This window comes from Saccostrea cucullata, unplaced genomic scaffold (genome assembly GCF_032062105.1).
Source record: "Saccostrea cucullata isolate Sc308-1 unplaced genomic scaffold, CSIRO_AGI_Scuc_v1 ctg4773, whole genome shotgun sequence".
NCBI lineage: Eukaryota > Metazoa > Mollusca > Bivalvia > Ostreida > Ostreidae > Saccostrea > Saccostrea cuccullata.
In genome coordinates, this window is record NW_026930551.1 from 1 (window position 1) to 22,451 (window position 22,451).

Here is a 22,451-nt window from a genome sequence, read left to right on the forward strand (position 1 = left end):
CACAGCTTAAAATCTTTCCTGTGGACCAACGTCTATATCCCTTGGTTCAAAAGTCCTGGCATCGGTTTTATTGTCAATGTACGAGGGTTGTCCCAAACTTTTGTAAACTGGGGTCATATCTCTTAAAGAAATAAAATAAAATTTTCTTTTATATGATGTTTTTGAAAACCTTTTGCTGAGCCTGGTTGCTGTTGCAAGGATTTCTCTTGGTATTTGGTATTCCTGTTTTCCAATAGCTTGCATTTCCAGAAGGTCTTTTTTTTTCTCTTAGTTCCCCTCACATTTACTCCATTTTAAAATGACTTTGAGAAGATGATCTCAAGATGCTCCCTTGAAACATTAAGAATTTTGTTTCAAACTTCTAGCTGATTGCTATAAAACGCGTTGAAAATGATAAAGGGTATTATTAACAAAAATGCTGAAAAAATAAAATAAATGTTATGAATAGAAGTTAAATAGATCAATGAATGTATGTAAATACATAAAAGAAGGATGACTAGATAATTGATTTTACTATTTATAAGGTATAATAATCTATGCAATAGCCTCTTTAATTCATAAAAAAAAAGGTTTTAGGTTGGGAAAGATTTGAAGAACATCTAAGAATATTCTGTTCAAGCAATGTTGCTTTTGAAATGTGGGTCTTCTTCAAATGATATTGTAACGTGCTGACGCTATACTCTGAACTGTCGGATGTCAGGATAGTGCAGTTCAGATATTGACGTTTAAATTAATTTATTTTTATTTAATTAATTTTTGGACACCAAGTACTATACAGGTACCAAAGAAACAAAATTAAAGAGTCTGTTTTAAGTTCCACAATTTATTGAATTCGATAGTCCCTTTTAACAAGATAATAAATTCATAACCTCCTCAAAATAACATAAAATTAATTCCTTCTGTTTTTTTTTAACAATTTCTCCCAAATTAAAATCAGAACTCAAATAAGTCTGACTCAGAGATTAACCCTGGATATGTGACTTTTTGAATAAATTACTTTCGATAATCAAAAATTAATATGATCAGATTCCCAAATTATGGAAATATGTGATCAAACTAAATCACTTAAAGTTCTTAACAATTTCAAACAGTTTTAACCTAATTAAATTCCAAATGAATAGATAAATTTACATCTTCAAATATAATCTTCTTTAAAACTCACGGATTCGTCTTATTTATACTAAGTTAAAATCCGTTTAAACAAGTTACTCTAAAAATTCGTCTACAAAGAACAGATTTTGTTTACAGTAGATGGAAAAGTCTCGTGCAACATAGTTCCAACTACTTAAACTAGCAAACAAGATAAAAGATACAATTTAAATACTACTTTTCATTTAACATCGGTACAGTGTTCAGAGAAGTGGCCCAACTCTAAAATCCTGGATTCATCTTGTAAAACTGCGAAAGAAACCTAGACTTGAAGATTTGCCATTTCATCCTGACTCACAGGCATCAGTTAGAAATTTCAACAAACTTGGACTAATCAATAATATTCTTTACAGGGAAACAACTTGAATCAGCAATTAGTAATACCCAGAACATTCAAAGTTTTGATGGAATTACATAACAAGTTTGTATCCAGGCAGAGAAAGAACATAATCTCTAGTCAAAGACAGGTTCTGTTGAGTAGATATGTACTGAGACATTGAAAACTGGATCAAGAACTATAACAGATGTTTGCATACGAAAGCAACAAACCAAAAGACACCATTAGTTAACATCAATTCTTATCCATAAGAACTGCATGGATTTCTTGACATTTGAAATAAGTAAAGGAGGGTATCAACATGTACTTGTCATAACTGATTACTTCAGTCGTTTTGTGCATGCGATTCCAACACAGGCGTTAAACAACAATATTATCACCTACTATGGAATTCAACCTGAGTACACTCGGACAAAGGAGCAAATTTCGAGAGCCAGATTATAAAAGAATTATGCCAGATTACAGGGATGAAAAAGTCAAGGACAACCCCTTACCATGCCATGGGCAACGGTCAATGTGAGAGGTATAACAGAACTTTAAATTTACTGAACATGCTATGAACCCTGAAACCATCAAAGAAACAGAACTGGAAGCTGTATATTAACCCATTAGTACATGCGTATAACTCCATCAAGAACGAGTCAAATGGCGTTTCCCCATATTTCCTTATGTTTGGACGTGAACAAAAAATACCGATAGACATCGACTTTGCTTACAGAAGGAAGAAAAGAAATCTGTATCCAAATACATCAGTAACTTGAAAGAAAATATGAAAGCAGTTTACAAACTAGTGAACAGAATTACCAAAAAATCGCAGGAAAGACAGAAAGACACTTATGATAGAAGAAAAACAAATGTAGAAATGCAGATAGATGATAAGAGTACTAGTAAAGATTGTAGCTTTTGATGGAAAACACAAAATTGCCGATAAATGGGAAGAAGAGTGACTGAACATCCTAATCCAAAATTTCCAGTAAGTAAAGTACAGAAAGAAATGACAAAAGGAAAAACTCGGACATTACACAGAAACCAACTCCCAATTGGACATCTAGATTCATATAAAGCCAGTTTAGCAGAATCATCATCATCACCTTCCAAATCTACTCCTAGACCAAGGACAAGGCAAACATGGAAGAAACAAGAACAGGGTCAAGAAAAACACCCGAGATTAGAGAATTAGAAGATGACAGAGATGCTGGTTCTGATGAGAGTCGGTAACTGAATTTATTCCGGTACCGGTCCAATGATCCCTGAGGTTAGCATCCAAGAAGATGTTAGTAAACACCCAGGAAAGCAGAGAGTACAGAGATCAGGAGAGCTGGCAGAGAGTACAGAGCCCTAAAGAGCAGATTGTACATAGCCCTAGAGAGCAGACAGTACAGAGACCCATAGAACAGATGGATCAGATAGAACAGAGACAGGAAAGAGAAGAAATACAGCATCATGATGCAGAGGAGAGTAATAAAACAACAGCCAGTACAGGCAGAGGCTAGTAGTCCAGCACCTGTACCAGTTTTACCAAGGAAAATGCTGAAGCTCTGAGTGCAGTCCTAACCCTAACCCCCTAACCCTCCCTAACCCTAACCCTAACTAACCCTAACCCTAACTAACCCTAACCCTAACCCTAACCCTAACCCTAACCCTAACCCTAACCCTAACCCTAACCCCCCCCCCCCCTAACTAACCCTAACCCCCTAACCCTAACCCCCTAACTAACCCTAACTAACCCTAACCCTAACTAACCCTAACCCCTTTGCCCTAACCCTAACCCCCCCCCTAACCCTCCTATCCCCTAAATACGGAGTTGTTTACACTGTTTTTACATTGGTACGTATGTACTACGTTTTTGTTTATGAACACAGGTAAAATGCGCCGTGTGCAAAAAACATTGCAAGAATGTGATTATGACGTCACGCTTCAAAGTCTAGGCAGCCCTATAACCGGTTCAAACTGGATTTTTACTGAAAACAATAACAAATAACAATAACAAATAACACACAAGAGATTATGATTCAAGAACACAGATTTTTATTCAGAATGAAAATACAACAATTTACAGGCTGTCTTTTAATCTAAAATAAAGTCCAAATTAACATCATCATCATCATAGTCTCGTGTCATCCAAGGGATACCCTTTTCATTTGGAAAATAAGGAATTATTCCATGGAGATACTGTGTATAAGTACCTAGATGCGGTCTTTTTAAGGCTTTTCCTTCTTTTTTGTACAGAAGTAAATGTTCAATACACAATTCTAACTCGGGGAAGTATATAGTTTCAATCAGAAAACCATCACCATCCTCACCTCTGATCTCTCATTTGTAGTCGTGATAACCCTTCATTCCCTCAAAAGAGCAGTGCTTCCTTATCACCACATAATTTTCAGGAAATTTCACTCTTTTTTCCAACCATACTTTTTGTTTAGTTTCTTCAACTTTTTCTTTAGATTGTTCATATTTCCGGAATCATCTTATCCAAGCCCCACAGTTCTTTAAAGTATTCCTCCCAAGTCCATACTGTTTGATTAGATTCCTCTGAATGGGTTTTATGGTAATCCTGCGTGGCTTCTTCTAGGGTTTCCATCCAGGGTCCATTCTTGTCAGTATTCTCAATAAACCAGCGATACCTTGGTTCCATACCTCTGACTTGACCACTGAACTTTTTTAAAGTTCAGTTCCAAGTACTCACACAGAATGATCGTCAATGTCCAGCTCTGTTTTATATAGCATGGATTTATTTTAGGGTCGTGTGCAAAAATACGTTTTACCTACGTTTTCTTATATTTACCTGTATGCATCACCTATAAAGTGCCGTGTGCAAAAAAATTAGGGTCGTGTGCAAAAGAAATATACCTTTTACCTGTGTTTTCCTTATATTTACCTGTTTGCATCCTCTATAAAGTGCCGTGTGCAAAAAAAAACTTACCTATGCATTGTGACGTCATCCACTGTATATAAATACGGTTTTTCTCCGACTTTGGGTTCATTTTACCCTCAGAGCCATCACCTGATAGACATGGATTCTACTAGAGAAAAACAGGTACAGGCTCGACGAATATTGAAACGAAAAAGTACCGAGAGAGAAATAGATTTACCACCTAAACCCATTTCTGAGTATTATCACATGAGACTAGCTGAAAAAAGGACCTCTCCAAAATTTAAAGCGCATGAAAATAGATATGTCGTTCATTTCGATGAATTTCCAGAAGAAGAAGAAAACACAGCTTTCCTTCGGCGATTATTCAAAAACATGTTACAAGACTTCAAATCTAAAATGCAGTGTGATCCTAACGATTACCTCCGTCTGAACCTTCATCACGATTCTCTGGAATCAGACATTTCGTACAAGTTTATGCAATGTAAAGATTTAAACGAAGACGTCATTTTAAAAGAAATACAAGACGTGCAACAATCCAAAAAGGAGTTCAAAATCGGCGACGGCTCCACGGAATTCGATCTGTTACACATCGAGAATCCCCAGGGGAGTGGTGGAAACAGAAACAAACATCTACAACTGGATAAAGAAACTTTCAAGAAAAATAAACGAGCCATCGTTCGGATCGTCAATCCCCATGATAAATTTTGTTTGGCTAGAGCCATCGTCGTCACTCGATTACACAGTCAGAAACCCGAACATCCAGACCCGGAATGGGAAAAACGATGGAAACGTATGCGGAAAGGAGATCAATCCTTAGACCAGAAGAACGAAGCCATAGCCCTCATGGAACAGGCCGGATGTGATATCACTCAAGCTTGTGGAAATGCAGAGTGGCCGAAATTACAACAGGTATTAGCTCCTCAGTATCGTCTGAAAATATTTCAGTTCAAATCTACTTCGACTAAACTCTGTTTAGAGCGCATCTTCAAAGGCTGGGGAGATGGAACTTGTTTGAACATTTTGTTAGACAACCGTCATTGCGATGCCATCATATCCATGCCGGGAGTAACGGGGAACCAATATTACTGTGATCATTGCGACGTGGGGTACAGGAATGTCACAGACCATCGTTCCAAATGCCCTCAACGCTGTACCTTTTGTTTAGGACAACACCCTAATTGTCCCGATGAAGGGATCAAGATTAAATGCCAGGAATGCCATGGAATGTTTAAGAACAGGACCTGCTACGAAAATCATTTAAAACCTCATGGTAAGAAAACCACCACTACTGTCTGCAATTTAATGGGACTATGCGAGAAGTGTCAGTCCTGGATACCTAAGAAATTATTACCTCATCACAAATGCGGAGATCAGAAACAGTGTAAGATCTGTAAGAAAATCGTCGATGCCGATCATCGGTGCTACGTACAACAGAAGCCCAAGAAGAAGAAGAAGGGGAAAGGCACCTTAGAGTTTACCATTTATTTCGATTTCGAATGCACTCAGGAATCGGGCATTCACGTCCCTAATCTGTGTGTGGCACATCGCGTCTGTCAACATTGCGATGACTTACCCATAGACCAACCTTGTCCTCATTGTCAACACATGGGACCCCGTCAGCACCTATTTCAAGGACCAGACACCTTAAAGAAGTTCATGGACTGGTTATTTCAACCCACTACAGGTACTAAGAATTCCACTTTAGTACACGACGGGGCCATCGTCATCGCCCATAACTTCAAAGGATACGACGGACAATTCATTTTGAATTACATAGTGCATTCTTCTCCCCTGAAACCTAACGTGATCATGAACGGGTGTAAGATCTTGTCCATGGAAATATGTGGACTCAAATTCATCGACTCGTATAGTTTCTTAACGTTTCCTTTGGCCAAGATGCCCTCCGCTTTCGGATTGAACGAATTGAAGAAAGGTTATTTCCCTCACTTTTTTAATACGGAACAGAACCAGAATTACGTGGGACCTTATCCACCGGCAGCTTTCTACAAACCGGACGAAATGTCTACCAGTGGACGAAAAGCTTTTTACGAATGGTACGACCAACAGAGGGGAAAAGTGTTTGATTTCCAGAAAGAGTTTGTAGGGTATTGTATCTCGGACGTCGACATTTTACGCCAATGCTGTGCACGGTTTAGAAGCACCCTCAGGGGGTTGGTGAACGTGGACCCTTTCCAGGAATCCATCACGTTTGCCAGTGCTGCTAATTTAGCCTACCGTCGAAATTTCATGCCTAAAGACACCATTGCCATCATTCCGAACCTCGGGTATGAACCGGCACGACAATATTCGGCCAAAGCCTGTCGGTGGCTCACCTGGATGAGTCATCAGAATGGATGTCACATACGACATGCCAGAAACGGAGGCGAAGTCCCGATCGGAAATTATACCGTCGACGGATACCAGGAAGCGACTCGTACCGTCTACGAATTTTACGGGTGTTATTGGCACGGATGCCCCACTTGCTATCCCAGTTTACAGACGGAAACTCATCCTCACCGGACCCAATTTACTTACCAACAATTACACGAGAAAACTCTCAGAAGGACTGCGGATTTAGAGGACATGGGGTACAACGTGTGTAGTATCTGGGAGCACGATTTCGATCAACAAGTGCAACAAGATGAGAGTTTACAGCAATTTGTACGAGATCTGGACATTCCGGATCCTTTGAAACCTCGAGAAGCCCTGTACGGAGGCCGGACCAATGCCACTAAATTATATTGTGAAGAAGGGGACATGAGATACGTGGACGTGTGTTCCTTATACCCTTACGTGTTGAAACACAGACCTTTTCCCCTAGGGCATCCCGAGATCATCACAGACGACTTCCAGGACGTGAGAAGTTATTTCGGTCTCATTCACTGTCGGGTCTTACCACCCCGAGGCCTCTTTCACCCCGTATTACCTTATCGGACGGGAGGTAAGTTATTATTTCCCTTATGTCGCACGTGTGCCCAACAACAAGACTCTACTTCTCAATACCCATGTCAACACACCGACCGGGAACGTAGTCTCACGGGTACTTGGGTGACGAGCGAATTACATAAAGCCCTAGACATGGGGTATACCTTAGAGCAAATTTACGAAGTGTGGCATTTTAAAGAAAGCAGTCAAGACTTATTTAAAAACTACATCAATACCTTCCTCAAGATCAAACAGGAAGCGTCCGGATTTCCCCCCGACTGTAAGACCTCAGAACAAGAACAAGATTACATTCGACAAATCTTCGACAAAGAAGGATTCATGATGGATAGGATCAGTATCGAGAAGAATCCAGTGAGAAGAACCATTGCTAAACTCTTTTTAAATTGTCTGTGGGGAAAATTTGCTCAACGCTTGTTATTACCCAAAGTCAGATACTTGGACGAAGTAGAGGAATTACATCAACTCTTACAAAATTCGACTCTCGACATCAAGGGTGTGCGACTCTTAGTCAATAAAGAAGATTCCATTGAAGACAAGATTCTAGTGAATTTTCAAGACAAACAGGAATTCGTCGAAGAATGTCCCTTTGGAAACGTGATCCTGGCTTGTTTTACCACCGCCTATGCCCGCTTACATCTCTACGAGACTTTACAACCTTTAGAAGAACGGGGCCTTTATTTCGATACGGACAGTATCATTTACCAACATAAGGAAGGAGCTTTTAATCCTACCTTGGGTCATAGTTTAGGAGAATGGACCGACGAATTAGACGGGGATCACATCACCAAATTCATGTCGGCAGGTCCTAAAAATTATGGTTTCCGGACGGACAAAGGAACCGAGGTTCATAAATGCAAAGGAATCACTTTCAACCATCGAACCTCTCAGTTGGTGTGCCCAGAGACTTTAGAAAAAATGCTCAAGGGAGAAATAGAGGAAGTAAAAGTCCCCTATCCCAGCAAAATCCAGAGGACCCGTGATTATGAGGTCGTGAATAAACCTTCAGAGAAAACAGTTAGAATTGTATATGACAAGAGACAAATTGTAGAGAATTATAACACTTTACCTTATGGTTATTGATATGTTGATTGTTTGTTGTTTGTTGTTACAAATAAAAAATTGAATTGTTGTTTTATGTGTTGTTGTTTTTTCTTCTCTATAAAAGGTATTCTTATTCAAAATCAAAGGTCATTTCTAATCATGGGGAATCGCGAGCCAGACCAACCCATGCGTTTTCCCCAGTATGCTCAGCTCTCAAAGAGAGAAGCTACTTTTGAGCAGGGGTGGCCTGAACTTCTCTCAGGAAAAATACCAGACCTAGCTCGAGCTGGGTTTTACTACAGGGGAGTGAAAGATAACGCTACCTGTTTTCATTGTGGAATGACTTTAGAGAATTGGGATCTTGAGGAGGATCCTTATGCAGAACATGCTTATTGGAACCCCAATTGTCCTTACATCAATCAGTATAAAGGACGAAGCTGGGTGATGAGTATATTTGTCGGGGACTTAGAGAAGCAGGGATATAAACCTTTACCTGAGATTAAACCTCTACTGAACCCAGAACCAGACGTCCAGGCTCGAGGAAAATGTCACATTTGTTTAGACGAGGAATTACAAATCGTTTTTCTACCTTGTGGACACGTATGCTGCTGTGCCTTGTGTGCTCCTTCCTTTCAGTTTTGCCCCATCTGTCGAGGCGAGATTCAACAGTCCAAACGGATATTTCTGTGTTAACTATAAATAAAAAAGACAGAACCCAAATTTGGTGTTTTCTATTGTTAAGCAAGCTCCTCAGACCTAGATTTTTTTTTTCAGTGATAAAGAATGAGATTTTTGAATTATTCCTAATTCAAAATTCTCTATTGGTTTTTTCCTCTGCAAGTTAAAAAATAATTACACCTGAGAGTCTATATAAAAAGGAGACCTACAAAACCAACAGATCATTTCTGATCTGAGTGAGGGACAGTAAGGCACAACAAATGAAAGTGAAATCTTTTTTTTTTATCATAATACATAATTTTGTAATAAACAAACACTAGAAAGTTACTCTCATAATGAGCCTTAATGTCTTCCAAGAGTTTAGTTTGGACTTCCTCCATTAATCCTTGTATCTACTCCATTGGTTTTGTGGGCTAAAATCATGTGTCTTGTGAGGTGTCAAAACAAGTCGGTCATGGATTGACACGAGTCATCAACTTTTGAATGAAAAGTTCATTTTCTTCTATGAAACATGTATGAAACTTATATTATTTTGAGTCAATATTCATATTAAAAGCATAATTTCAGTCACTTTCATACAAGATAGTCAACATTTCATACAAGAATTGATTTGACATGATGACAAAGCGAAATTCTGTCGTCTGCTTTGATTGACAGGTGTCATGACGTCATAATGACGTCATAATTCAGTCAAATTCATTTCCTGAATGAAAAGTTCATTTTCTTCTATGAAACATGTATGAAACTTATATTATTTTGAGTCAATATTCATATTAAAAGCATAATTTCAGTCACTTTCATACAAGATAGTCAACATTTCATACAAGAATTGATTTGACATGATGACAAAGCGAAATTCTGTCGTCTGCTTTGATTGACAGGTGTCATGACGTCATAATGACGTCATAATTCAGTCAAATTCATTTCCTGAATGAAAAGTTCATTTTCTTCTATGAAACATGTATGAAACTTATATTATTTTGAGTCAATATTCATATTAAAAGCATAATTTCAGTCACTTTCATACAAGATAGTCAACATTTCATACAAGAATTGATTTGACATGATGACAAAGCGAAATTCTGTCGTCTGCTTTGATTGACAGGTGTCATGACGTCATAATGACGTCATAATTCAGTCAAATTCATTTCCTGAATGAAAAGTTCATTTTCTTCTATGAAACATGTATGAAACTTATATTATTTTGAGTCAATATTCATATTAAAAGCATAATTTCAGTCACTTTCATACAAGATAGTCAACATTTCATACAAGAATTGATTTGACACGATGACAAAGCGAAATTCTGTCGTCTGCTTTGATTGACAGGTGTCATGAATAATAATTCAGTCAAATTCAGAGTGAAAAATTTTGAGTCAATATTCATATTAAAAGCATAATTTCATTGGTCACTTTCATACAAGATAGTCATATGACGTCATAATTCAGTCAATTCATTTCCTGAATGAAAAGTTCATTTTCTTCTATGAAACATGTATGAAACTTATATTATTTTGAGTCAATATTCATATTAAAAGCATAATTTCAGTCACTTTCATACAAGATAGTCAACATTTCATACAAGAATTGATTTGACATAAAGAATTCCCGAACGTCTACTCGGAATGCATTATTTTCATTCATAAAGAGAAAGTACGGGAAATTCCACTCCGGTGACGTAATATGATTGCGTCAGGTTTCCATAACAACAACACCATAAGTTATCTTCCTTGTTTCGTTGCAGCCATGGCTCCTCCCAACAAAAAAAGCTCTCTTCCCTAAAGGAGGGGTCCGACCCTCTGCTAGGGGTTCTCGTAGGGGTTACTTTCAAGAATACGTTTTACAAGACGGTGACATCTTAAAAGTCAACCCCCTAAAAATGACACAGATATTCAGAAGCTAGCTTTGGTGTATTTTTTTTTACTTTCCTGGAACTGTAAATACATTTGTGTTGTGTTTGTCCTATTTTGAATTTAATAGGTCTCAATAGGACCCCCATAAAGATGCAAGTGTCCTATAATCTGTGATAATATGTTGAATATTTTTATTATTCCATAAATTTTATTCTTACTACACATATAGTGTTTGGAGTAATGCACTTAGTTGTATAGGACAATATTCAAGGTCAAAGCATGAGATTATTGAGATAACTACCTTTGTCAATAATTTGTAACCTTCAAACTTTACATCTTAAGTGAAGAATGGATAGGAGATTTTCTATAGATTTTTGGATCATTTTCCTACAAGATAATATTACTGACTTGAAACATTTCATGGTGATTTACATACCTGCAGTCATAAATAGATACATGTAGGCATGGGGTAGACTCCTATAGATTTTAAGATCTTCATTCAAAAGTATGGAAAGTTTTTAAGTTTGAAAGATTAAATGTCAGCATATCATTTGCTTGTGAATTTAAAATAAATTCAAACATATACATCTATGATAACTAGTTATTTCAATTCCTGGACTTTCTGTCTTGATATTTTCCTTTATTATCTGTAAAATTTAATGATTGTCTTTTTAGTTTAGTTGAACTAGTTTCTTATTAGCATGTGAAAATGGCATCATCCAAATAAGTTCATCTACATTTTATATGTAGGAGAGAATTTTTCATCACAGGGAAAGAAAGAGATTGTCTTGTATAATATAATGCATTGGTACACAAAAATATCTTTCAATTTCTAACATGTTTCATTTTTGTTACATGGAATGATAAGTTCTGTTGATTTCCTACCAAAGACATACTAGTAGAGTAATAAATGTATATGATGTGTCAGAAAAGCATGTGGAAACCTAATGACTTTATCATTTCTGATTAAAAATCAAATTATGAGTTTCATCTTTGTTACATTATTAAAAAATTCTAAGTAGAGCATACACCAGAAACTCTTAAAATGATCTCTACTGTTCAATCTGAGTCTCAGGGTTTAACAGTACAAACAATTTCAAATGATTTTGGACGCTTTTTTATGTATCAAAAAGACAAAACAGAATATCTGTTCACAGATGTTCCAAAGGAAAACAACCACAAAGAAAAGATTTGTTATGTTCTTTATGTGATTCATGTAAAATGTATTTTAAAAGTGTAGCATAACATTCATCTTTTGCATAAATACTTTTTTTTGTGGAGATTTTTTTATATTTTTGAAAAAAAGTAGTCTTATTGTATAATAGGGTTAGCTTAAAATCTTGTAGACTTTAAAGTTGTACATGATGTGTTACACATCTTGCATATTTTCATTTCAGGGTATTCAGCATATATTGTGGTTTTGTCTTAAATTTGTTTGCTTATGTAATCAATAATTTGAGAATACTCAAATTAGAAAATGTATGAGAGAATAGGCAAGAAAATGAGGTTAAAAATGTTTTACTACAAAGGGGTTAATCTATATATTTAATCTATAAGTACATTTAGTCTATACATTTAAGGTATTTCTGTATGAAATAAATTTACATTTGAGTATTTTAAGACAATTGTAAACATTAATTTAGCCAGTTTAAAAAAATGATTAGATTCACTGTCAGCATGTTATTTCTTGTAAAATAAAAAGAAAGCAAACAATTTTATATGAGTCAGTTTTTTTTTACATGTTAAAATACATTGGAATGAATCACAAAGAACATAACAAATCTTTTAATTGTTTTCCTTTGGAACATCTGTGAACAGATATTCTGTTTTGTCTTTTTGATACATAAAAAAGCGTCCAAAATCATTTGAAATTGTTATGTACTGTTAAACCCTGAGACTCAGATTGAACAGTAGAGATCATTTTAAGAGTTTCTGGTGTATGCTCTACTTAGAATTTTTTAATAATGTAACAAAGATGAAACTCATAATTTGATTTTTAATCAGAAATGATAAAGTCATTAGGTTTCCACATGCTTTTCTGACACATCATATACATTTATTACTCTACTAGTATGTCTTTGGTAGGAAATCAACAGAACTTATCATTCCATGTAACAAAAATGAAACATGTTAGAAATTGAAAGATATTTTTGTGTACCAATGCATTATATTATACAAGACAATCTCTTTCTTTCCCTGTGATGAAAAATTCTCTCCTACATATAAAATGTAGATGAACTTATTTGGATGATGCCATTTTCACATGCTAATAAGAAACTAGTTCAACTAAACTAAAAAGACAATCATTAAATTTTACAGATAATAAAGGAAAATATCAAGACAGAAAGTCCAGGAATTGAAATAACTAGTTATCATCTAAAGATGTATATGTTTGAATTTATTTTAAATTCACAAGCAAATGATATGCTGACATTTAATCTTTCAAACTTAAAAACTTTCCATACTTTTGAATGAAGATCTTAAAATCTATAGGAGTCTACCCCATGCCTACATGTATCTATTTATGACTGCAGGTATGTAAATCACCATGAAATGTTTCAAGTCAGTAATATTATCTTGTAGGAAAATGATCCAAAAATCTATAGAAAATCTCCTATCCATTCTTCACTTAAGATGTAAAGTTTGAAGGTTACAAATTATTGACAAAGGTAGTTATCTCAATAATCTCATGCTTTGACCTTGAATATTGTCCTATACAACTAAGTGCATTACTCCAAACACTATATGTGTAGTAAGAATAAAATATATGGAATAATAAAAATATTCAACATATTATCACAGATTATAGGACACTTGCATCTTTATGGGGGTCCTATTGAGACCTATTAAATTCAAAATAGGACAAACACAAACAAAATGTATTTACAGTTCCAGGAAAGTAAAAAAAAATACACCAAAGCTAGCTTCTGAATATCTGTGTCATTTTTAGGGGGTTGACTTTTAAGATGTCACCGTCTTGTAAAACGTATTCTTGAAAGTAACCCCTACGAGAACCCCTAGCAGAGGGTCGGACCCCTCCTTTAGGGAAGAGAGCTTTTTTTGTTGGGAGGAGCCATGGCTGCAACGAAACAAGGAAGATAACTTATGGTGTTGTTGTTATGGAAACCTGACGCAATCATATTACGTCACCGGAGTGGAATTTCCCGTACTTTCTCTTTATGAATGAAAATAATGCATTCCGAGTAGACGTTCGGGAATTCTCTACTATGTCAAATCAATTCTTGTATGAAATGTTGACTATCTTGTATGAAAGTGACTGAAATTATGCTTTTAATATGAATATTGACTCAAAATAATATAAGTTTCATACATGTTTCATAGAAGAAAATGAACTTTTCATTCAGGAAATGAATTTGACTGAATTATGACGTCATTATGACGTCATGACACCTGTCAATCAAAGCAGACGACAGAATTTCGCTTTGTCATCATGTCAAATCAATTCTTGTATGAAATGTTGACTATCTTGTATGAAAGTGACTGAAATTATGCTTTTAATATGAATATTGACTCAAAATAATATAAGTTTCATACATGTTTCATAGAAGAAAATGAACTTTTCATTCAGGAAATGAATTTGACTGAATTATGACGTCATTATGACGTCATGACACCTGTCAATCAAAGCAGACGACAGAATTTCGCTTTGTCATCATGTCAAATCAATTCTTGTATGAAATGTTGACTATCTTGTATGAAAGTGACTGAAATTATGCTTTTAATATGAATATTGACTCAAAATAATATAAGTTTCATACATGTTTCATAGAAGAAAATGAACTTTTCATTCAGGAATTGAATTTGACTGAATTATGACGTCATTATGACGTCATGACACCTGTCAATCAAAGCAGACGACAGAATTTCGCTTTGTCATCATGTCAAATCAATTCTTGTATGAAATGTTGACTATCTTGTATGAAAGTGACTGAAATTATGCTTTTAATATGAATATTGACTCAAAATAATATAAGTTTCATACATGTTTCATAGAAGAAAATGAACTTTTCATTCAAAAGTTGATGACTCGTGTCAATCCATGACCGACTTGTTTTGACACCTCACAAGACACATGATTTTAGCCCACAAAACCAATGGAGTAGATACAAGGATTAATGGAGGAAGTCCAAACTAAACTCTTGGAAGACATTAAGGCTCATTATGAGAGTAACTTTCTAGTGTTTGTTTATTACAAAATTATGTATTATGATAAAAAAAAAAGATTTCACTTTCATTTGTTGTGCCTTACTGTCCCTCACTCAGATCAGAAATGATCTGTTGGTTTTGTAGGTCTCCTTTTTATATAGACTCTCAGGTGTAATTATTTTTTAACTTGCAGAGGAAAAAACCAATAGAGAATTTTGAATTAGGAATAATTCAAAAATCTCATTCTTTATCACTGAAAAAAAAAATCTAGGTCTGAGGAGCTTGCTTAACAATAGAAAACACCAAATTTGGGTTCTGTCTTTTTTATTTATAGTTAACACAGAAATATCCGTTTGGACTGTTGAATCTCGCCTCGACAGATGGGGCAAAACTGAAAGGAAGGAGCACACAAGGCACAGCAGCATACGTGTCCACAAGGTAGAAAAACGATTTGTAATTCCTCGTCTAAACAAATGTGACATTTTCCTCGAGCCTGGACGTCTGGTTCTGGGTTCAGTAGAGGTTTAATCTCAGGTAAAGGTTTATATCCCTGCTTCTCTAAGTCCCCGACAAATATACTCATCACCCAGCTTCGTCCTTTATACTGATTGATGTAAGGACAATTGGGGTTCCAATAAGCATGTTCTGCATAAGGATCCTCCTCAAGATCCCAATTCTCTAAAGTCATTCCACAATGAAAACAGGTAGCGTTATCTTTCACTCCCCTGTAGTAAAACCCAGCTCGAGCTAGGTCTGGTATTTTTCCTGAGAGAAGTTCAGGCCACCCCTGCTCAAAAGTAGCTTCTCTCTTTGAGAGCTGAGCATACTGGGGAAAACGCATGGGTTGGTCTGGCTCGCGATTCCCCATGATTAGAAATGACCTTTGATTTTGAATAAGAATACCTTTTATAGAGAAGAAAAAACAACAACACATAAAACAACAATTCAATTTTTTATTTGTAACAACAAACAACAAACATATCAACATATCAATAACCATAAGGTAAAGTGTTATAATTCTCTACAATTTGTCTCTTGTCATATACAATTCTAACTGTTTTCTCTGAAGGTTTATTCACGACCTCATAATCACGGGTCCTCTGGATTTTGCTGGGATAGGGGACTTTTACTTCCTCTATTTCTCCCTTGAGCATTTTTTCTAAAGTCTCTGGGCACACCAACTGAGAGGTTCGATGGTTGAAAGTGATTCCTTTGCATTTAAGGGTCTCGGTTCCTTTGTCCGTCCGAAAACCATAATTTTTAGGACCTGCCGACATGAATTTGGTGATGTGATCCCCGTCTAATTCGTCGGTCCATTCTCCTAAACTATGACCCAAGGTAGGATTAAAAGCTCCTTCTATATGTTGGTAAATGATACTGTCCGTATCGAAATAAAGGCCCCGTTCTTCTAAAGGTTGTAAAGTCTCGTAGAGATGTAAGCGGGCATAGGCGGTGGTAAAACAAGCCAGGATCACGTTTCCAAAGGGACATTCTTCGACGAATTCCTGTTTGTCTTGAAAATTCAAGAATTGGAATCTTCTTTATTATGTAGAAGTTCATATTGTCTGTTTCTTATTATTATTATTATTATTATTATTATTTTTCTTCTTCTTCTTCCTGGAACTTTTTTGTCCGGGAATGATCTTGTAATCTGTTCGTCCGATGTAGGTAAAACCTTTTTAGGGTTAGTAGACTATGTAGATTTGCGGAACCAAGGATTTTGCGCGCACGTGCTTGCAAGAGCGTGCACGTGCAACACGTGAAATGACCAATATAATAGATATAGCCACAACTGTTCTGTTTTTAAATGAAATGCTTTGAAACTCATAAGTGAGGATATATTTGTAATGAGACATGGTGAAAATAGCAAGATTCCTGCACGTACTTCGCTCTGATTGGCTGAAACTAAAGTCTCAATATCTTTCTTGTTTTTTGAAATCCTTTGAAATTTTGAACATAGCCATGCATTAGGATATCCTACAACATAAAATAAAGCAATAATCATGAAAACACGTGCATGCACGTGCAGTGCAATCTGATTGGCTGAAACTTTAAACAGCTATAACTCCCTTGGTTTTCAACCAAACAAGATTTGGTTAGATAAAGACTTCTACAAGTAGGTATGTCACCATGCACATGCATACACGGCGTGTACATGTGCTGCAATCTGATTGGCTGAAACTTTAAACAGCTATAAAGTTTTCACCCAAACGGGGTGGATCATAGATAGATGTAATTTCCAAGGTATGGTCACCATGCTCATGTATGCATGCGTGCACGTGAAATGAGTAAAATTACACTTGAATGTGCGTATTTTTTTAAAATAATTTTGGATTAAATACTTTAATATTCAGTATATTAAAAATATAGATTGTGTAGACAAGATGATATGGTCATGATGCAAATGCATTCACATGTGCACGCGTGCAATGCTAAGTTTAAATGATTTTTGTACACTTCTTTGTTAATGTTGTTAAAATCTCAGATGCATAGAACGCTTACAGGGAATATGGCACCAAAAGGGATTGGGGAGCGTTTGGGGAACATCTGTAACGGTCCCCGTTACAATTAGCACTAGTTGACTAAGAGTCGCACACCCTTGATGTTGAGAGTCGAATTTTGTAAGAGTTGATGTAATTCCTCTACTTCGTCCAAGTATCTGACTTTGGGTAATAACAATCGTTGAGCAAATTTTCCCCACAGACAATTTAAAAAGAGTTTAGCAATGGTTCTTCTCACTGGATTCTTCTCGATACTGATCCTATCCATCATGAATCCTTCTTTGTCGAAGATTTGTCGAATGTAATCTTGTTCTTGTTCTGAGGTCTTACAGTCGGGGGGAAATCCGGACGCTTCCTGTTTGATCTTGAGGAAGGTATTGATGTACTTTTTAAATAAGTCTTGACTGCTTTCTTTGAAATGCCACACTTCGTAGATTCCCTCTAAGGTATACCCCATGTCCAGGGCTTTATGTAATTCGCTCGTCACCCAAGTACCCGTGAGACTGCGTTCCCGATCGGTGTGTTGACATCGATCTTGAGACGTAGAGTCTTGTTGTTGGGCACACGTGCGACATAAGGGAAATAATAACTTACCTCCCGTCCGATAAGGTAATACGGGGTGAAAGAGGCCTCGGGGTGGTAAGACCCGACAGTGAATGAGACCGAAATAACTTCTCACGTCCTGGAAGTCGTCTGTGATGATCTCGGGATGCCCTAGGGGAAAAGGTCTGTGTTTCAACACGTAAGGGTATAAGGAACACACGTCCACGTATCTCATGTCCCCTTCTTCACAATATAATTTAGTGGCATTGGTCCGGCCTCCGTACAGGGCTTCTCGAGGTTTCAAAGGATCCGGAATGTCCAGATCTCGTACAAATTGCTGTAAACTCTCATCTTGTTGCACTTGTTGATCGAAATCGTGCTCCCAGATACTACACACGTTGTACCCCATGTCCTCTAAATCCGCAGTCCTTCTGAGGGTTTTCTCGTGTAATTGTTGGTAAGTAAATTGGGTCCGGTGAGGATGAGTTTCCGTCTGTAAACTGGGATAGCAAGTGGGGCATCCGTGCCAATAACATCCGTAAAATTCGTAGACGGTACGAGTCGCTTCCTGGTATCCGTCGACGGTATAATTTCCGATCGGGACTTCGCCTCCGTTTCTGGCATGTCGTATGTGACATCCATTCTGATGACTCATCCAGGTGAGCCATCGACAGGCTTTGGCCGAATATTGTCGTGCCGGTTCATACCCGAGGTTCGGAATGATGGCAATGGTGTCTTTAGGCATGAAATTTCGACGGTAGGCTAAATTAGCAGCACTGGCAAACGTGATGGATTCCTGGAAAGGGTCCACGTTGACCAACCCCCTGAGGGTGCTTCTAAACCGTGCACAGCATTGGCGTAAAATGTCGACGTCCGAGATACAATACCCTACAAACTCTTTCTGGAAATCAAACACTTTTCCCCTCTGTTGGTCGTACCATTCGTAAAAAGCTTTTCGTCCACTGGTAGTCATTTCGTCCGGTTTGTAGAAAGCTGCCGGTGGATAAGTTCCCACGTAATTCTGGTTCTGATCCGTATTAAAAAAGTGAGGGAAATAACCTTTCTTCAATTCGTTCAATTCGAAAGCGGAGGGCATCTTGGCCAAAGGAAAGGTTAAGAAACTATACGAGTCGATGAATTTGAGTCCACATATTTCCATGGACAAGATCTTACTCCCGTTCATGATCACGTTAGGTTTCAGGGGAGAAGAATGCACTATGTAATTCAAAATGAATTGTCCGTCGTATCCTTTGAAGTTATGGGCGATGACGATGGCCCCGTCGTGTACTAAAGTGGAATTCTTAGTACCTATAGTGGGTTGAAATAACCAGTCCATGAACTTCTTTAAGGTGTCTGGGCCTTGAAATAGGTGCTGACGGGGTCCCATGTGATGACAATGAGGACAAGGTCGGTCTATGGGTAAGCCATCGCAATGTTGACAGACGCGATGTGCCACACACAGATTAGGAACGTGAATGTCCGATTCCTGAGTGCATTCGAAATCGAAATAAATGGTAAACTCTAAGGTGCCTTTTCCCTTCTTCTTCTTCTTGGGCTTCAGTTGTACGTAGCACCGATGATCGGCATCGACGATTTTCTTACAGATATAACACTGTTTCTGATCTCCGCATTTGTGATGAGGAAATAATTTCTTAGGCATCCAGGACTAACACTTCTCGCATAACCCCATTAAATTGCAGACAGTAGTGGTGGTTTTCTTACCATGAGGTTTTAAATGATTTTCGTAGCAGGTCCTGTTCTTAAACATTCCATGGCATTCCTGGCATTTAATCTTGATCCCTTCATCGGGACAATTAGGGTGATGTCCTAAACAAAAGGTACAGCGATGAGGGCATTTGGAGCGATGGTCTGTGACATTCCTGTACCCCACGTCACAATGATCACAGTAATATTGGTTCCCCGTTACTCCCGGCATCGATATGATGGCATCGCAATGACGGTTGTCTAACAAAATGTTCAAACAAGTTCCATCTCCCCAGCCTTTGAAGATGCGCTCTAAACAGAGTTTAGTCGAAGTAGATTTGAACTGAAATATTTTCAGACTATACTGAGGAGCTAATACCTGTTGTAATTTCGTCCATTCTGGGGCTCCACAAGCTTGAGTGATATCACACCCGGCCTGTTCCATGAGGGCTATGGCTTCTCGTTTCTGATCTAAGGATTCCTTATCTCCTTTCCGCATACGGAGCCAACGTTTTTCCCATTCCGGGTCTGGATGATCGGGTTTCTGACTGTGTAATCGAGTGACGACGATGGCTCTAGCCAAACAAAATTTATCATGGGAACTGACGATCCGAACGATGGATTGTTTATTTTTCTTGAAAGTTTCTTTATCCACTTGTAAATGTTTGGCTCTGTCTCCACCACTCCCCTGGGGATTCTCGATGTGTAACAGATCGAATTCCGTGGAGCCGTCGCCGATTTTGAACTCCTTTTTGGATTGTTGCACGTCTTGTATTTCTTTTAAAATGACGTCTTCGTTTAAATCTTTACATTGCATAAACTCGTACGAAATGTCTGATTCCAGAGAATCGTGATGAAGGTTCAGACGGAGGTAATCGTTAGGATCACACTGCATTTTCGATTTGAAGTCTTGTAACATGTTTTTGAATAATCGCCGAAGGAAAGCTGTGTTTTCTTCTTCTTCTGGAAATTCATCGAAATGATCGACATATCTATTTTCATGCGCTTTAAATTTTGGAGAGGTCCTTTTTTCAGCTAGTCTCATGTGATAATACTCAGAAATGGGTTTAGGTGGCAAATCTATTTCTCTCTCGGTACTTTTTCGTTTCAATATTCGTCGAGCCTGTACCTGTTTTTCTCTAGTAGAATCCATGTCTATCAGGTGATGGCTCTGAGGGTAAAATGAACCCAAAGTCGGAGAAAAACCGTATTTATACAGTGGATGACGTCATAATGCACAGGTAAGTTTTTTGCACACGGCACTTTATAGAGGATGCAAACAGGTATATAAGAAAACACAGGTAAAACGTATATTTCTTTTGCACACGACCCTAATTTTATGCACACGGCACTTTATAGAGGATGCAAACAGGTATATATATAAGAAAACGCAGGTAAAACGTATTTTTGCACACGGCCCTAAAATAAATCCATGCTATATATAAACCAGGGCTGGACATTGAGGATCATTCTGTGTGAGTACTAGGAAGTGAACACAGGTAAAGAAATGGAGCACGCAAAAAATGTGATAGAGGAAACGGAGTATCGTTGGTTTATTGAGACTTTAAATGGTATTGACAAGGAAGGACATTGGATGAAAACGCCACAAGAAGTCATACAGGATTTTATGAATTTTAAATTCCATTCCACAGAATCTAAGCAAAGAAAACTTGGTGAAAGTTTTTGGTTTGAAAGCAGAAATAAGTTTCATGCTGCAGATTGTCCTAAGACAACAAACTTACACTTCACTTTTATTCAGAAGTTTCTGGTAGAGAAATTCAGAAGACTGTCTTCAAAATTTGTTCAAGGGACCCTGGAAAAATAGAAAACTTCCAGCCAGTTATGAATTCTACATGAATGCTCGTATGCCTTTTAAGACTGTCTTCAATATTACTTGTCAAATTTGGGGTATAACAAGTGATTGATTACAGATCCCTGAAAAGGCACAGAAGAAGAAACAGAAAATGTAAATTGTATGTATTTTTTTTCATTGTGAATAAAAACTGAATAAAAATCAAAATCTGTGTTCTTGTTTTCAGTAAAAATCCAGGTTGTTATTGTTTTCAGTAAAAATCCAGTTTGAACCGGTTATAGGGCTGTCTAGATTGTGAAGCGTGACGTCATAATCACATTCTTGTAATGTTTTGCACACGGCGCATTTACCTGTGTCCATAAACAAAACGTAGTACCAACGTACCAATGTAAACACAGTGTAAACAACTCCGTATTTAGGGGATAGGTTAGGGGATAGGGTTAGAGGGCTAAGGGGGTAAGGGTTAGGGATAGGGATAGGGGGTTAGGGTTAGTTAGGGTTAGGGGGTTAGGGTTAGTTAGGGGGTTAGGGTTAGGGTTAGTTAGGGCTAAGGGGGATAGGGATAGTTAGGGTTAGTTAGGGTTAAGGTTAGGGTTAGGGGGTAAGGGGCTAGGGTTAGGATTAGGGTTAGGGTTAAGGCTAGGGGGCTAGGGTTAGAGGGGTTAGGGATTAGGGCTAGGGTTAGGGTTAGGGGGAATTAGGGTTAGGACTGCACTCAGTTGACCCCCTTATCCTCTCCACCAATCAGAACTGATCACGTGATTTCTCTCAGCCAATCAGAATCTTCCCCTAGCTAGGCCCCTTATACTACTTAGGAATATGTCTTAGCTCAGCAACAAGAATG

General features: G+C 37.5%; 4 protein-coding genes across 4 annotated transcripts; 2 read left to right on the forward strand and 2 right to left on the reverse strand.

Annotated features, from left to right (window-relative positions):
- The first annotated feature begins 6,170 nt into the window (after window positions 1-6,170).
- Window positions 6,171-8,387, forward strand: LOC134229026 (uncharacterized). Its single transcript, XM_062710735.1, has one exon. It carries the CDS (start codon window positions 6,171-6,173, stop codon window positions 8,385-8,387), a length of 2,217 nt encoding a protein of 738 aa, XP_062566719.1.
- A 120-nt stretch (window positions 8,388-8,507) lies between these two features.
- LOC134229027 (baculoviral IAP repeat-containing protein 7-B-like) lies at window positions 8,508-11,053 on the forward strand. The gene is made up of 2 exons (XM_062710736.1): window positions 8,508-8,895; window positions 11,007-11,053. The coding sequence occupies exons 1-2, from the start codon at window positions 8,508-8,510 to the stop codon at window positions 11,051-11,053; spliced, it is 435 nt and encodes a 144-aa protein (XP_062566720.1).
- A 2,112-nt stretch (window positions 11,054-13,165) lies between these two features.
- Window positions 13,166-15,914, reverse strand: LOC134229028 (baculoviral IAP repeat-containing protein 7-B-like). Its single transcript, XM_062710737.1, has 2 exons — window positions 15,527-15,914; window positions 13,166-13,170 (listed from the first exon to the last, which is right to left on the reverse strand). Exons 1-2 carry the CDS (start codon window positions 15,912-15,914, stop codon window positions 13,166-13,168), a joined length of 393 nt encoding a protein of 130 aa, XP_062566721.1.
- Window positions 15,915-16,035: 121 nt separating this feature from the next.
- Window positions 16,036-19,186, reverse strand: LOC134229029 (uncharacterized). Its single transcript, XM_062710738.1, has 2 exons — window positions 17,644-19,186; window positions 16,036-16,559 (listed from the first exon to the last, which is right to left on the reverse strand). The coding sequence occupies exons 1-2, from the start codon at window positions 19,184-19,186 to the stop codon at window positions 16,036-16,038; spliced, it is 2,067 nt and encodes a 688-aa protein (XP_062566722.1).
- Window positions 19,187-22,451: the final 3,265 nt, after the last annotated feature.

What these genes read in the sequence shown, in the direction of transcription:
- LOC134229026 (XM_062710735.1), top strand. Translation starts at nt 6,171, where the DNA reads ATGAACGGGTGTAAGATCTTGTCCATGGAAATATGTGGACTCAAATTC.
- LOC134229027 (XM_062710736.1), top strand. Translation starts at nt 8,508, where the DNA reads ATGGGGAATCGCGAGCCAGACCAACCCATGCGTTTTCCCCAGTATGCT. An exon ending in CGTCCAGGCTCGAGGAAAAT is followed by an intron (nt 8,896 to 11,006) that starts GTCACATTTGTT and finishes TGAATTTAATAG; the next exon opens with GTCTCAATAGGACCCCCATA.
- LOC134229028 (XM_062710737.1), bottom strand. Translation starts at nt 15,914, where the DNA reads ATGGGGAATCGCGAGCCAGACCAACCCATGCGTTTTCCCCAGTATGCT.
- LOC134229029 (XM_062710738.1), bottom strand. Translation starts at nt 19,186, where the DNA reads ATGCCCTCCGCTTTCGAATTGAACGAATTGAAGAAAGGTTATTTCCCT. An exon ending in TTCGACTCTCAACATCAAGG is followed by an intron (nt 16,560 to 17,643) that starts GTGTGCGACTCT and finishes TGAATTTTCAAG; the next exon opens with ACAAACAGGAATTCGTCGAA.